The 16,737-nt window shown below is 39.8% G+C and overlaps 1 protein-coding gene across 1 annotated transcript in view; it reads left to right on the plus strand.

Moving 5' to 3' along the window:
- RAB2A (RAB2A, member RAS oncogene family) overlaps positions 1–16,737 on the plus strand; it is a 37,852-nt gene that overhangs the window by 11,806 nt on the left and 9,309 nt on the right. Inside the window, exons 4-7 of the mRNA XM_086472511.1 lie at positions 1,310–1,377; positions 9,434–9,516; positions 10,890–10,982; positions 14,352–14,463. Of these exons, the coding sequence (XP_086328637.1) occupies positions 1,310–1,377; positions 9,434–9,516; positions 10,890–10,982; positions 14,352–14,463 (356 nt within the window). The remainder of the gene's footprint in view (positions 1–1,309; positions 1,378–9,433; positions 9,517–10,889; positions 10,983–14,351; positions 14,464–16,737) is intronic.

Raw genomic sequence — 16,737 nt, forward strand, 5'->3', positions numbered from 1 at the left:
TTTCCAATTCAGAATTTTCTCTCAGCAGGTATTTTGATGGAATAGGATAAATATCCTTTTAATTTTTCTACCGGGTTGTGCATAGAAACTAAACATTTAGGATGGTTGCAAATCTGTACCTGCATTTTGAGATCAAGCAATACCGGCAGTTGCCCCTTGTGGTAATCCAAGGAGCTTCCCCTGGCTTTGCAATCAACTTGAGAGCATGGCTGTTCTCCTGCTTCCTCCTTTCTGCCCCCTCTTTGTTCTTCCCGTTTGGCTGCATGCAGTCACTGCCAGTGATTTGGATGCTACAGAGAGCACAGGGTTCGCTGCCCCGCGGCTTTCCTTTGGGAAAAGTGCCTCACTGCCCCCTTCCCCAGAGGGCGTGCCGCAGAGATGCGCTGCCCCCCCAAATACTCTAATCCAGCTTTTGAAGAGACCGTTGGAATACTTAAAATCGGTGCTGCTTCATTGGGAGACTTCAGTTCAGATCTAGCCAGTGACCAATTTTAGACAAAACTTAAGCTACCAGACCTTTATTTTTTCCAGAGTACTGGATATATGAAGCATGGACTAATGGAAGGTTGATAAGGTTTCAATGTGTCCCCTACCTCTAGGCAGTTGTCAGATTTTAGCTACTGTAGGTAATAGCCTCAATTTATGCTTAATTTACTGTTGATGGTCTTAAAATTGCTTTAAAAGACAGTACAAAAGGCTGAATTTTTCTGCTGAAGAAATTCCTTTTGTTTATTAGAAACACGTTAATTTTTTTCCCTCTGTTATTAAATTTGATCTTTAACTAGCTAGAACTTTGAAAGCACTTTTTTCATAAAGGCAGATGAGTTTTAATTAATACAGTTACAAAATTTATCTTGTAGAAGGTGACGTTTGTATGCTGACTTAACAGAGTATTTTATCCGTAAGAAATTGTGGGTTTAATTTCTTCTAAACTGGCTTCAGCAAGCTATCATTGGTAGAGTGTTAAAATAACTGTAACTCTTCAATTTCCTGTTTGCATGCAGATGGACACCTTTCTCCCTCTGATCTAGAGCTACTAAATCGTTTGTAAAACTTTGTAGGAAATGCCTCCTTGATGCTTGCTCTGATTAACGCAATTTTTAAAGCGCTTGGAAAGTAACAGTTTTCTTCCTTCTGGGAAACTTCAGCTCTTTCAAGCAGCTGGAAAATTGGTTAAAAGCAGATTGTGAAAGAGATGACTTCCTACAAATGCAACATTGAGTTAATTTAATGTGTTTGCTGTCATAGTACTTGACTTTTTTCTTTCTGATGCATGCTAATAATGTAATCTTTTGTAAAATCTATTCAGGTGTAGAATTTGGGGCTCGAATGATAACTATTGATGGAAAACAGATAAAGCTTCAGATATGGGATACGGTAAGTAATAACTCATAGAAATTATTTAAACATATGGCTGCACTTGCTTTCCCTTTGTTCTGGTTAAGCTCTCTATCATAAGCACCCATGTGAGACTATAGTTTGTCTTGCAGCTTTCTTTGGCAGCTTTCTTTGGTTTCTATGAAGATTAAAAATTTGCTAAAATTTCCCTTTTTGGTGGGATGTATTTTTAAAACAGTGCGAACTTCTGCTGTTTGCAAAAACACTTTGTCGAGTTTGTAATACTGGAATACATGCTGCCTCACTTTTTTTGTGAAAGTTTTCTATATTGTTAAGAACTTTCTCTAAATAGTCTTTCTCTGTGCATTTGTGCAAGGTCTGGTTAATGTAATGTCCTGTTGGGAAAGGAGCTTTAATTAAAAATTCTCTGAAGGAAATGTCTGCATTTCCTATATAGAAGAAAATACATGGCTTGCTTTTTTCGTAGGAGGTGACTTAAGGACTCAAGTCATCGAGTTCTTATGAAGATAGTAGATAGTTCAGACAATCGGGAAGGGACTGGTAAAAACTTAAGGTTTTGAAAAGCCCAGACTGACTTCTGGGGGGTTCAGGTGAAGAACACAGGTTACGGGAGTCAGCTGTTCCCTTTTTGTCTGTCACTTTACTGTAGAGCAGTGAGCCTCAGTGCCTGTGCCTGTTGTGATGCAAGGCTGTAAGATGCTCCTGCTGATAGCTGTGTCTTTCAAATGTGCTTAACTGTTCCTAAGGCGGGGTTGTCCAGTTTCCTTTTCCAAAAGCATTTTAGGATTCCTTTAGGAAGCGGAGTCCTAGCCTCATGTGTGTGCTGGTTTTGGTATAGCAAATCAACGGAGAAACTTTGACCTATGCATGTGTGCATGCATGTGTGTAGACAAATGTACACAGATGCAGTATTGTAGCTACCTTTGTATATTGTATTGTACCTACAATACAATGCCACTCTCCAGGCCAAATACAAGATCTGAAGTACCTTATTTTACAACTTTATCACTTAAATAGCATCCAACAGCTGTGCCTCCTTGGAGGTTTTTCAGGGAAAGGTGTGGAAGAATGTGGTCGGGTTGTGCTTGCTTTAGGCTTTTTCTGCACTGGGCATTATTGCTATTGTAACTGTGGATTGCTGACTGCCAAGGTGGCTGATCCTTTTTGAGTTCCATAGACAAGCAAATGTCGCATAAACAGTAGCTTCAGAAGCAGACTTGTAGTATGTAGAGTGACTGCATGAGAACATACCTACATAGGTCCTTCTTCCCTAAAATTGGGACAGATTCTCTGTAGACAAAACTACTAATTTTACTACCAATGCAGCCATTGTCTTTCATTGGCTTTCGAACTGATTTGTTAATGTGCTGTTACCTGCTCCTTGGATACAAGTGGACTTCTACTATTTTTTTTAATAGATTGTGTTTTTCTTGGTGCCTCTGACGCAGTAGCTCTTCGTGGTGTGCTTGGCCTCTTGAGTGTGTGCAAAGTGTCCGACAGCCAAAATTTCAACAAAATTGCTTTTGATTATAATTTAGAATCCCTGCTCAGAAGAGTTTATATCTGGCTAGCTTCTTCAGTATATCACACATAAATTAAAAATGTTCATTGAAAGCTTTCATACAGTGAGTAGATTGTACGCTTGCATTGTAGTTAATAATGTATAAGTTGTAAGCAATGAATGATTTAGTATATTGGCCATAGTTAAAATTTTAACTGGATACAAGCTGATTTTTAAAACACAGGATTTTTCAATTCTGATCCACTCTTGGCTTGTAAATGTATGTAAATTCCACTGTCTCAGTTCTAATGTTGGATGCAAAGTTGTTGAAGGAATAGCAAAATAAGAAATATGATGAGGTAGTTCTCAAGAGAGATATATTTTACTTACGAGTGTTAAGGTGCACAAAGGTGTCCATAATGACCGAGGTTACCGTGTCTGTATTGTGTGTCTGCATTGACGGTGTCCTGGATTTCCTTTTTCTCTTAGCAAAACCTGTTAGCTGGTGCTGGTGCTACCTCCATATTTATTAAGTTGTAACAATTTCTGTTTGATAAGAGAAAGTTCGTTTTACACCTATGGCTAAGGAAACACATGAAGTATTTATGTTGTCAGTTGGTGCTTACTGGGTCACAGCACCAGCACTTCCCTGGTTCAGGGCTAGCCTTGCGTACCTGCTTTGAATCCATTGCTGAACAGGAACAGGCTTGAGCAGAGACATAAGGGAAAATTTGTTTTGACTGCTTGGCAATGAACCAGGACTTGCTTTCTTAAGAGAATCAAACACTTCAATTCAGATTTTTCTGGCCAGATATTTCTGTGCAGTGGTGCTCAGTTTGTGTTGTCTTCAGCAGATCACTGCAGCTCCAGGGAAAGGTGTGTCTTAATAACGGGAATGTGTGAAAGCTGCTGCGTACCTCGCTGAAGGAGTACGTCATAACTTAGGGGGGTGGCCGAAGCTAACACTGTTGCGTGTCTGGGAGATCTGTTTGCGTGCTCTTCTTGTATCCTAACTCAATAATATTTGACTCCCTCGTTCGCAGCCTGGTTTGGATCAGGAGTGGGTTACAGAAGTTAGCTCTGTGTATGCAGTCCGGTTTGGTGGGGGAGTACGCAAACTGAATTCCTTGCAGATGAGGCCGAACCGGAAGATAGCCTCAAGGAATGCACGTGTGCCCGTTAGAAATTGTAGTCCAGTATTTGTTCCTGTGAGCTGGTAGTCTAGTAAAACTGATCTGATGCAAAGACACATGCAACAACACCTCCACCACCTGCCTGCCCCCAAAAAACCCAACCCAAACCACCACCAGAAACCCAAAACCCACATCCCATGAAAAATACTCAGCGTGGCCCTTGCATGCTTAGTGTTAGGGGTTGCAGCCTCGGCTCTACTGCTGTCCATACGTCCAGAGAAGCAGACACGTGCCCAGTTGTTCTCCCCCCAGCTGCTGGCTGCTCCCAATCCCCCGCGGCTGGGCTCTGCCAGCTTGCGCTGGGTGTGCCGGGGCATGCCGCGGTGGTTAGCTCCGAGTCCTTGGGCTTCACTTTTCCTTTCTGATGCATTTAGGGCAGTCGCGAGGAGTGCAGGTATTGGACCAAACTGTTAATTTGTCTTCTCTCTTTAGTCTCTAGATTATTTCCTTTCCTGTGTCTTTAATCTCAGTAATGGCTTTCAGTAGTTGGACAGACTGAGAAATATTTTTGTAAAGACTGGGTAGTTGGTAATTGCCTACTATGAGAGGTGAAGCTGCTCTTCTGTGGACGTGTAGTATGTGAGCTAGTGTCAGTTGCAAAAGTAACTTTTTGGGGAACTAGAAGTGCTCTACAGAAGCTAGTGAGGATCAAAATGACTGTTCTGGGAGCTGTTGAGTTTTGTGAGTTTAAACACGCTGTGTAGGTGAGGTTGGTTGTGCTAAGACTGCTTCTCCTCGGAAAAACTTCATTGCTGTAGAGAGATACCAGGCTGAGTCATTTTATTGTTGAGGGGGGATGTTCTGTATTATGGTGACAAGTCATTGTTGATGAGCAAAATTAAGTAGTAGTTGAACGAAGGGATTTAAGTTCTCTCAGATGCTGCAGGGGGAAGAGATCAGTGAGGATACTAAGTAATACTAATGTTCCCTAAATTAAATTGATAGGAATAAGAATTCTTCCTGTGTATTTAAATACAGTATTTTTCAATATCTAGTTCTGCTTCATTTTATGGAAATACGTGGTAATATGAATAAAAATAAACATTTTTTATGTTTCTGTAACACCTTAGTCTTGCTTGGACTAAGACTAAGTAGCTGAAATAATATTTTCTGGTTTATGAGCTAATTTCAAGTAATTTCTTTGTTTCCATACAAGTGAGCTTTCTACTTAAATTGACAGTGTCTTCTAGTAGTTGAAAGCTTGCACAAAAAAGTGCATTTGTGCAAGATGGAAGGCGTAGTTGTTGAAGGCATGTCTCTCTTTCCCTCCAACCCAGAGTGACTTGTCGATCCACTTTCAGATGTTCTGAATATACTAATCCTCCTTGGAAAGTCAAGTGTATTTGAAACACTTTGGATCTAGTAGAAACAAATAAAGTTCCCTTAATTCACTGAATAAATATTCATTTCATCTTAGCGATACTGACAATGGCTAGGATGTAGCTCTCGCCCCGGGAGTTCTTTACTAGTTGTCTACGTAGTATTTTCTACTTGCTTTGGTAGTCAGAGCATATTTTTATGTTTATGGGCGGTTGGTGAATTCTACTGTAGTTTTACTAATCTGGCTCTTTAACCATTGTACCTGCAAGAATGTGGCTGCATCTTACAGCTGGAGTTCGGGTGAGTCATCTGAAGGTCAGTGCCAGTAGCAAAGTTACCGTTCCCATCCATGGTGGCACTTTAGGAAGCTGAGGTAACTTGGCACACCTTCCAGCTTTGTGTTCACAAACCTTTGTCTGTTGTGCTTAAATGTATTTGGTTATTGAAATACTATATTATTGGTATTTTATTTTCTGACTGGTTGTAGATGTCATATTTTATCTACAGCTTGCTGCAATAGTAGAACAAGCTCTTGCTTAGGGTAAGGGCTGAAATGGAAGGAGGGCAAATCACTTCTTTTATCCATAGTGGAACTCCTATTTGAGTGAGGGCAACTACTTAAACGCTAAAGGTTTCAGATAGTTTTATAACCTGAAACAAATCCTAAGGGTACTTGTAATAACAGAGCGCTGAAGTTTTCTGTTTCTGTGCTGGGTATTGCTCTGGGTATCTGAATGGCGTGCCTTCAGCAACGTCGGAAGAAAAGGCATATGTAAAAATGATTGGTATTTAGACCTGTGTATGGTTTCTTCCTCGGGATCTTGAGTCCTCTTGAAACTTTGGTGCTTACAGGGCTGCTGACAGGGTTATTCTGAAGCAACATGTAACTTCGCTGAAGTCTCCATGTGGATTCTGACACTTCCTTAAGTTGCTACAGATTCCTCTTCATAAGCGTCTTCGGTTCTGTCCTTGTTCGGGAACATCTTTGCTGGAAAGCAGCAGGTTGAGGGGTTGTTTTTTTACTTTTATACTACTTTTGTGCCTATTCTTTGTACTACAGGCTAGTAAATCACCTTAAAGTTCTTTTTATGCTGGAGTAAGAGGTGATTGCAAGAAAGATTGATGCATTTGTATAAACAAGTTGCCATGTGACTAAAAGGCTGTTAATTTATTTATAACTTTCAAAACTACATTCAAAGGTATGTATTGCTCCTCTCTTTCTGGAACATTTTGTTCCAGGGATCAACTCTGTGGAGCAGTTCCCAGCTGGCAGTTGTCATAGGTAGCATGACACTTGTGTGGTTTAGTTGTTTCTTAGATGTTCTTTTAGTTTTCTGCACAGCTTACAAAAGTGTAAACAACTTTAAAGGGGTAAAACTCGTAGTGTGGGTGAGGTGTTCTGTCACTGGGTTTGAGCACACCACACATGTCCCTTTTTGAAGTGAAGGAGTCTGGAGCTACGGTGCACTGTAGTTTCTCATTTTTCATATAGATGTATGCTGTAAAGTTTCCTCCTAATAAAGACTGCTGGTCAGCTTGGATGTTGAAGGCCTGCTGGGATGTACTGGGAGAACTTGGTCCTTGAAGAAACTGCAAATCTTTCAGCATTGAGAATAGAGGATTCAGTAAAATTGAAGGACTCTCTTTCTAGGAAGATGTGCTGTTGTGGATCCTATTTCATTATCCAATTGCTTTCTTGTACTGCATCATGGCTCTTCTTTCTATTCCTTTTTCCCCTTAGTTTATAGATTCAAAAATACACAGTTAAAGAACTTGCAAGGAGCCCTTTTTGATTGCAAAATGTGCAGGCAAGACTTTGCTGCTCACACTGATGTGACTACACCACACGCTTGGAAATGACACCGAGATTTCCTATAGGAATAGTAACACTTGGAGTCTTTTCTCAGAGTGCCCCAGATACTGGGTCAGTGGTAAGACGTAGCTGAAATGTTCCTGGAAAGTTGAGTGCAGGCCCTAAATCTCTGTGTATCTTAGGGACAGACCAAATGTGATTGATTTACGCTTAATGATCTGCTTCCATCATTATTTTGGAATTGTGTTTTGGTCTGTCTGCTGAGGTGTATTTGGAGAAGCACACGGGATATGTGTGCAGTTTGACAGTTCAAGCAGGGGTGATTTTTGTGCTGTTTTGAAGACTTGTATTTTCAGGATTTAGATACTGAACTTTTATGAGTGTGATTCTTGTAAGAACTCACAGTTCTTACATTCCTGTTAGATGTGCTGGAACCTCTGACAGTGTTGGTTGACGGCAATTAATTTACTTGGGGAGGTGAACAATTTCATGTGTCCGGGTGGGGTTTATGAAGGTGAAACAGGCAATCTGAACGCAGCCGGCCAAGTCCACTTCCTGTATGATTTTAGGCAATACATGGAACACACTGGTAACACCAACTTGTCTGTCGTCTCCTTAGGAGGACAATGTTTGAGGCACCCACTGTGCACTTGAGCTGGTCACCCCACCAAGAAAAAGTTGTAGGGCTTAGCGGAGCTTCTGGATAGGGAAACCAGAATTATGCTAAAAACTTGGCTTGTCACCCTTCCTTGGTGCCTTCTAGCAGATTGCCTGTGTTCTGTTGCCGTAGTTTACAAAAAGATGGACTCTCAGCCAAGTGCACGTGCTGGTGTAGTCTAGTCATGTTGAAACTATTAAATATATTGTCTGTTGCTTGTAACTTTTTCCACTGGAATGGCTACGATAGTGTTTCCCTAAACTGAAGTAACTGATTATTCTGGAAGATAAGGATGCTTTCTGAAGACTGAACATGTTGAAACTTGTGCCACTGTTATTGCCCAATGACAATCTAGATCCCATTCTCCTTGAATTCAAGACCACCTTATCTTAAGAAAAGTACAGTAACTGTGAGAAGAGAAAGTTGTCTGTGCACTTATTTTGTAGGCAGGGCTGAAGGGTAGCTTGTATTTGATTGATATTTTGTTCTTGTTTTTCATGATTTTAAATTGGGGTGATTTCCTATAGCTCTGCAGGTAACTACCTTACTGTATGTAGGGCTTTTTCAGCATGTACATTAGTATTTTTCAATAGTCTTCTGTGTTACCTTTGAATTGGGCCAACGTTTCTGTTGTTACTAAATACTAGAAGTAAATGTTTCTTCTAACAACTGTCAGGTGCCAGATAGCACTTCTGAAAAACATAAGCGTGGGGAGCTCAAGGTCTGCAACTAGGAATATTTGTTTTTCAGGGCTGTGGCCTTTTAAATGTGTTCTTTTAAGTGCTGGGATTTTTACAGAGAATTTTTCTGTGAGAATTATCTAATTTATGTAGGGTCTCTGAAGTTTTTCACCAGTGCATATGAAGATGACTTTTGCATCCTGTAGTGCTTGACAAGCATTATTTATCAAGTACAGAGGAAAATGATTAACTGTGGAGCAGAATTGTGTAAAATTGAATTCAGAACCATTTTCTGTTTTTTCATAATAAAATGATTACTGAAAGAATTCCATCTGAAGACTGTTGAAAGCTGGCTGCAGTTTATGATATAACGGATAAAATCTGCATCCTTGGCCTTCCAACAACCTTTACACCAGCAGATGGTGGGCGTAAAGATGTCATTCATCATTTATTTACAATGGGCTTTATTTATTCTAGTGTCAACAGCTGCCCCAGGGAGCGGGTTATTGAATTCAAATGTGAAGCTCTGGGTTATTTGCTTCCTTTCAAATTTGTCTTCAGAGCTTAGTTGCTAGGAGTCCATTCTGTGCTCTAATAATGATTCATGTATTGTGAAGCCATTCAGTAAATTGGGTTGTCAGGGATTGCCAAAAAAGGTTTAGAGGTCTTGTTCCGATTTTTTTTTTTTTTTTTTTAGACAGCACTGTGCTGTAGTTGGTGTCTTCTCCTTATGTCCCTTCTCTTGCTGGTGTTAGAGACTTTGTCTCCGGTTGTCCCCTCTGATTTCCCATTCATACTCCTTCTTGTCCCCATCCTCTCAAAAGTAGAATTCTGTGATTCTAAGTTTGTGTTTTCCAGCACCAAAAAATAAATCTGAGATATGAAATAATGAAACTTTGTCTTCTACAGGCAGGGCAGGAGTCCTTCCGCTCCATTACGAGGTCATACTACAGAGGGGCAGCAGGGGCTTTACTAGTGTATGACATAACAAGGTGAGAATACCCAGGAGGTATAACTGGATTAAAATTATATGTCTTTGTAGAATTGTGCTGTGGTATATAGCAGTGTTAATGTCTAATTTGGTTTGGCTTTTTGTATAGATATTTGTAATCTAATGTTTTGCCAAGTTTCCTGAAGTGCTCAAAAATCAAGATACAGCCTGTGTAACCTAAATGCTTCCACTTTTCTCTGTATAGTGGTTGAGAAAAAGTATACATAAAGTTGCAGGAAAAATGAAACAAAATATTTTTATAAACTATTTGACCATGAACCTCTAGATTATGTTTATTGAGAAATTACTGCATTATTTAACAGTCTTCCTTTCTAGTGTTCTTATTGCCATGAGCTATAATTTTTCTTTAACTATAGCAGATTTTTTACTGACGTGCCATTCTGCAAAGGAGTGAAATAGTGAAACATCAAAGTTTGGTTACATAAAAGTGCTGGGAAACTTCTGCCATTGCTGTGTTTATGAGGTTGGGAAAATACAGGTCTTGGTGGGATTTTTGTAGCAGCTGTTCAGAAGCGGCTAAGGTTTTCCTGCTGTGTTGAATCAAGTCTCTGTACAACTTGTTATCTGCAGGTCTGTGGGTACTGTGGCTGGTTTATGAAAATGTTTGGGCTCCAAAATCCTATTAGGGCATGTGGCTCCCTTTGTGGATCTTGGGACTCGTCGCTGAATCAAGCAATAACTTTTACTAGAGATTTCCTAGACGCTTTTCCTTTTGTTCCCCGTATATTTTTAAATATCAGGAAGCAACATATTCTTTCTGTTAAAGTTCCAGCAGACGAATTTGGTTCGTAAATAGATGGTTTTACTCTTGTGAAATCTTAAACACACTTCACAAGCATGTGGTTTAATATTTAGTGTACACATCCTCGTACAATCTGTAACGTGCCATGTTTGTGTAACTTTCTTTAAAAGACTTTGCTGCTAAATTCATCATTCAGTTTATAAACTCACAGAAAATGATCAACCATTTTCTGCCTTCAGTAGAACAAATCTTACTACCCGGGTATGTGATTATTTTGTACTGTTCTTTGAATTGGTTGAGACTGTTAAGGACTTTTAAAATTCTGTTCAGCAGATTTTATATGTATATAAAAATTACAGATTCCTGCAGCTGTAAGAATCCTTTTCTTGTAGCGAACATGTTTTCAATTACTTTAGGCAGAGTTTGTTAATGCTCCTTGTTTACTAAATTTTTGTTTGCCTGTTCTCCCTCTCACAAAGGGATTACTAGCTTCTATCCCTGGAGCATGTGTACTAATAAATGACTTGGTTATTCAAGTAGAGAAGCTGACTAACAGAAAGGAAAGATTTCTTGAAATACTGCATTTAATTTTCATTCTCTTCCATACATAGGAGGGACACTTTCAACCACTTGACAACTTGGTTAGAAGATGCTCGTCAGCATTCCAATTCAAACATGGTTATAATGCTTATTGGAAATAAAAGGTAAAATTTAACCAGCTACAATTTTTGTAAGTGGTAGAGATTTATGAATTCTCCAGATTTCAGATTTTGTGTTTTCTTATTTGTAGGCAGTATGGTAACTTTAAATGACTTTCAGTCACTGGACATAGTTCTGCAGTGAATCTAAAACGTTTCCTTTTCTAATTGCACTAATACAATGTGCAGCACGTGTGGATCAACTACCTTATGTACCTTTTTTAGAAGCAATTTTATTCTAAAATGATTGACTGTGGGTGCTTGAAGTCATGGATTATACGAATTATTTTTCTCATCATGCTTTTTTACATCTGAAATCACCATTGAGAAGCACGTAGATCCTTCCCTTATGAAGAAAATATATCTCCTAATTTTAGATGTTCTGAAGTTTTTGGTTAAGAGTTACAGCAGAGAAAATGCAGTTTAAATAAAAAAATCCCATACCACAGGATTCACTTAAGTTGGGTTTCCTTTTTTTTTATTTTTTTTATTTCAAATGTAAAAAGTGCGTACCTCAGCGATTATAGGTGTTTCTGAATTCTAAGCCTGTTTCCTATTCTCTGTGTTTTAGCTGGGGTTGGGGGCAGAGAATCCGTTTTCACCATGTCCTGGGGAATTCAAGCTGTTCTTAGACACTGGGTGATGAAAATACAGCTAAATCAATGAAGTTTGGAAGTGTTACCGATTTTGTAAAGGATTATTTAGTTGGTCTTCTCATCAGCTGGACTGTCCAAAGTTCTAAAATGGTTCCCTAGTGATGCTGAGACTTGGATCTGTGTTGAAGGTCTTCATAAAACCCCATCAGTGCATACATTAAGTTTATCTGTAATTTTTCTAGTGAACTGTAGCATTGTGTCTAGACTTTTTTGCTGGGTGTAGGGTTTTTCCCAAATATCAGCAGCATCATCTCAGAATTTAATAATACGTTAGTTATGGGCCTTTACCTGATTGACCTTAACTTGTTTCCATGCCTCAGCAACTCTTGAAGGTAAAGATGCCAGTTGACATAATGGTGTATATGCTGGTCCCTTGATTTAACGAACAGCCAGATTAGTTCTTAGATACCACTCAAACAGCCTTGTGGTAAAGAGGTTCTGGTTTTGCTACTCTGGCCAGTTCACCTCTTATTTTCTCCTTCTCCCTTCTATTTTCCTCCCTCTGCCCCCCACCTTCTACTTGCCCCTGGAAAACATGTTAAGCGTTAAGTAATTGTGAAACGTACTTGGTTGACATGTGTACCTGTTCCTGATATTCTGGGCAGATAAACTAAATTTCTACGTCTTGCATGCTGCTGATGCAGACTGTACCACATGATTGTGTTATGACATGCTGCTTGCAACTAGGTTTTAGGAATTCCCAGTTGCAACTAGGTTTTATTCAAACAATAAATATATTTAAAATATATATTTTAAGTTGCAGATTAAGGTGTTGCATGACGTGAAAGTTCTTTAAGAAGCTTTTTAAAGGGGCTTATTTTCGAGCCTTAAAGAGGATGGGAAGAAAACTCCTTCAACTATATTGCATTATCCTGGAAGTGTGTTACAGGAGTTCTTATGGTAGGGCTTACTGCTAGATGGATAGAAGGAAGAACGTGTATGCTAGCATAGTATCTTTGAAAGAATAAATTTTGTTCTTATAAGTCCCAAAAGTGCACTTGATATGCGTTTATAGTACTGACCTATTGCTGGATTTGAAGAGTGTTGAGAATTTAATCTGAACTATAATAGCTGTTTTTTGAAAACATTACAAATACCAGTGCTGAAACATGACAAATACTGTACTTAATCTTCTTTCCAGAACAAAACATAGCTATATTGATCTAGTAAGACCAAATCCTTCAAATTATTGGAATGGAGAGAGGAAGACAACTGTGGTTAGTAGAAGCAGTTACAGCTCTTTAAGAACATGTTTAGATATCAATAGTGAGTTTTGACTGGGCTATCGCTGCAGTTTTCAAGGCAGCTGCACTATTTCAAGTCAAAAGAGTCTTTATTTCTGTTCTGTCATGGAGATAACACTGTAGTGAATCAAGGTTTTAAATAAGATATTTTTGAGTATAGACATCGCTCAAGTTCAGAAACGCAACATCAGATAGCTGCTGCAGGGACGCAAAAATGAACGCCTTGTTCAGCTGTCTTGAGCCTGAGGCTGAGATACTGGCAACGCTTGCATGTAGTGAACATCAACTGCAAAGTTGTTTTGAGAAGACATTTCTCATATCCTTATCTTCCAGTGCTCCCTGTTTAAATGATGTGCTGGATTGTCTTGACTCTGACTCATCTGAGCTAGCCTGTAGTTGTAAAACTAACAAAAACTTGATTTGCTGTAAAACAGATGCCACCGTGACTATCGTTTATTTTTAATATATGTATAATTGCAAGGATGGCAGCACTGAAGCCCAGTATGATACTTTTTACTGGTATTCTGGCTGCAAATTAAACCTCTGTGTTTGCATGCTGTTTAGTTTAAAAACATGCATCTGAGAAGATATTTTTACATGTACAACCTAAATGAAACTTTAAATAACCACGTTATATTCATTATTTAAATATAAATATAGCTTTGTTATTGTTCAAGATGTAACAGACGTACAAAGAAGGGCGAACTCTGTACTCACTGTTCCTAAAGAAGCTTTAAACAGTGAGAGTGAAGTACCCATGTGTCTACTTGACTTATAGGAGCGAGTTTGTCTTTAGTTGTCCAGTCTGAGAGGGATTTTTTTTCTGTTCTTTTGTGTAATATTTAGCTTCAGTCTAAACTGCTTGGAAAACAGGAAACAAGAAATTGTCTTAACAGTCACTTCCAATTCTCTTGCTGTAGGAGGGCCAGGCCTGGAGTTGCAGAACCTAAATGCAGCTAACATAGTTCCAAATAACTTATTTTTGCTTCTAAGTCTTTTTTACCGGAACAGAAACTGACTGTATGAAGTTTTGTTACTGAATAGAAAAAAGGAACTTTATTTTTAAAATTATTTTTAATATCATTAAGAAATCGTCTGTAAAACTCCCTTGTCCGTTCAGCTTTACAGTGTGGGTTGCTGGATAACATTGTACTAGAAAAGAGTGATATTTACCTAAAATGGCAATGTCTGAAGTTAGCACTTATGGAATAGCTTGCTGAACGTAGAAGAACCCTTTCATGAAGTCTTTGGTAAGATCTGTGTCAGCTAGAACTGATGGCTTAAGCGAGTGTGATGTCTGTGGCTGTTCTGCGTGCTGTCAGTGCAAGGCTTACCAAAGCTCTTCATGAGGTAAGGGCTTGTGTAGATAGCTGTGTAGGCCAGTTCTACTGGGGCTTATAACCATGGCTGAAGAAAATGTTTACATGGACAGGTTAGACCGTGCAACTAACTTCTTTTTTTTTTTTCCATCTTAGTGATTTAGAATCTAGACGAGAAGTCAAGAAAGAGGAAGGTGAAGCATTTGCACGAGAGCACGGACTTATCTTTATGGAGACATCTGCCAAAACTGCTTCCAACGTAGAGGAGGTAACTTTGCTGAACGCTGGTATTTTATTAAAATGGTTGTTTTGAATTGCACTTTGTTACTTGTACAGATACTATTCCTCTAGGTTTCAGATTCTTTCACTTGCATTAACTACTCTTTAATTTTTGTTGAGAAAGACTATGTCTACGTTGTGTCTGCTCACACAGTACTGATTATATTGTTGAGACTCTCCTAGTTAATGTACTTGGTTGGGGCTTCTTAAATACTTGATCAGAGAAAATAGGTACTTCTGTCTGTCCTGAAGTCTAAAAAGTAAGACTAGAATAGATTTCCTAGTCCAAAGCAAGCCAAGCTATTGGTATCCTTGGCAGAGGTCAGATGTTCTAAAGACCTAATGTTTTCACAAGCTCTTCAGATCAATCTGTTGCAGTGCTTTGGTATTTGTATTGTTCTTATCTTTCCCCTCCGCCTACCTAGCAGGAATCTTCTTTACTGCAATTCACGCACAGTTTCTTTTTCTGTCCTCTGCAGAGCTGCTGAAGAGGTCGTTGTCTTGGTTGCTGTAGCCTGCTATGTATTTGAATAAGTTTTTCAGTCTTTGCCACTTTAAAGAACTTGAGTCTCTTGAAGTCTTCCTCATAGTTCGTACTTCTGGACATACACGAGTCCTTATATCTCGCCTCGGTTGAAGGGTGGTTGTGGTGGGTTGACCTCAGCCAGCAGCTAAGTGCCCATCCAGTTGCTCGCTCGCTCGCTCCCCCTGCCCAGCAGGATGGGGAAAAGAACCAGAAGAGTGAGAAAAACTCGAGGGCTGAGATAAAGAGTTCAGTAAGGGAAGGAAAGAGGTGGGGGGAAGAGTGTGGAAAGGCTGTCACTCACAACTTCCCACGAGTGGATTGCTTCCCAGCCAGTCTCTGAGCAACAGCTACTTTGGAAACGCTACTCTTCGGTCTTTGTTGTTGAGCTTGATGTCATGTAATACGAAACATCCCTTAGGCCCGTTCTGGTCAGCTGTCTGGCAGTGTCTGCCCCCTTCCCCCCCGCGACATTGCCTTCCCTAGGCCTAATCACTGCGGGGCAGAGGGAGGAGCAGAAACCTTGACACTGCACAAGCACTGCTTCGCAGTAGCTGAAACATCGGTGCGTTATCGACAGTGTTTCAGTCAGAGATCCAAAACAGAGCACCGTACAGGCTGCTGTGAGGGAAACTACCTCCATCCTGGCCGGACACAGCACTGTGGTGGACAGAGCTCCAGCTGAGGTGGTGGTGCTGTGCAAAGCAGAAAGATGGCTTCACATGTCTTTTGGGCCCATGCTCAGTTCTTACATCCCCACATACTTACTAATGGAAGAATATCCATTTTTCCTGGCCAAACATGTGTTGCAGTTCAATTGCTGGGGTTTTTTTCTTACTACAGAGTTGGTTTTCAAACTTTGCTTTCTTCATCTGAGGCAAAAGCACTCATGGCCAAAGAATCACGACCGTTAAGAGTTTAGAAATAATTATCTTGGATTATTCATGGAAGCCCTTCCTCAAATCTCTTGAATCTTGTAGTCCTCTGTAGCCTGCTTCAGCATGTGGAAGCAGTCTACCTCCTAAACGCACGTGGCTGCTCAAAATACTAGTCGCCAGAATTCTATTTCTTTATTTTTAATTCGTGGTGAACGGAATCTAGCATTAACTTGCAGAGTCTTGGTTAGCATATCTGCTCTACTTTCTTGTGTTGCAGATGGTGTGCTCTGCAGTACTGTTTGCAGAATTCAATGTCACTTACGTATTTTTTTTTTCTCAGAAAGCAGGGGGATGCCTATCAGTAGGCTTTTCAGTTGTGTACGCAGAAGTCTGAGGTCCAGGCCCCAGGCATGCTTGCGCTTGTTTTAATCATAACATTAGTTACTTTCCAACCTTGCATTAAAACTACACAAAGTCCTTAAGAATTTTTTTCTCTCATTTGCAAGAGACATGGACAATTTTATCACATTTGTTTTTTCTTTGGTGGTTCAGTGTATGACTGTTACTTGCAGTCTTATCTGAAACGTGCACTTGCTGAGTGCCTTCTGCTCGGGCAGTGTCTAACGCTTGTAGAGGCAGAACAGAATCACCAGCAGGAACTCGGGGTGACTGCGCGGGCTCCTGCAGCACACAGTGCTTGTCTTGGTGTCCCTGTGGTACCATTTCTTTGAATCCAGTTACGTGCACTGATTCCCAAGAAGGAAGGATACCTAGCAGGATTTGGAAAGCTGGAATAACTTTGTGCATTCTTCTTGCACTCTAGACTGCTACTTCTAATAATGATTAATGTGATCAACCTTAA

Source organism: Leptosomus discolor, chromosome 13 (assembly GCF_034619465.1).
Source record: "Leptosomus discolor isolate bLepDis1 chromosome 13, bLepDis1.hap2, whole genome shotgun sequence".
NCBI classification, from domain to species: domain Eukaryota; kingdom Metazoa; phylum Chordata; class Aves; order Leptosomiformes; family Leptosomidae; genus Leptosomus; species Leptosomus discolor.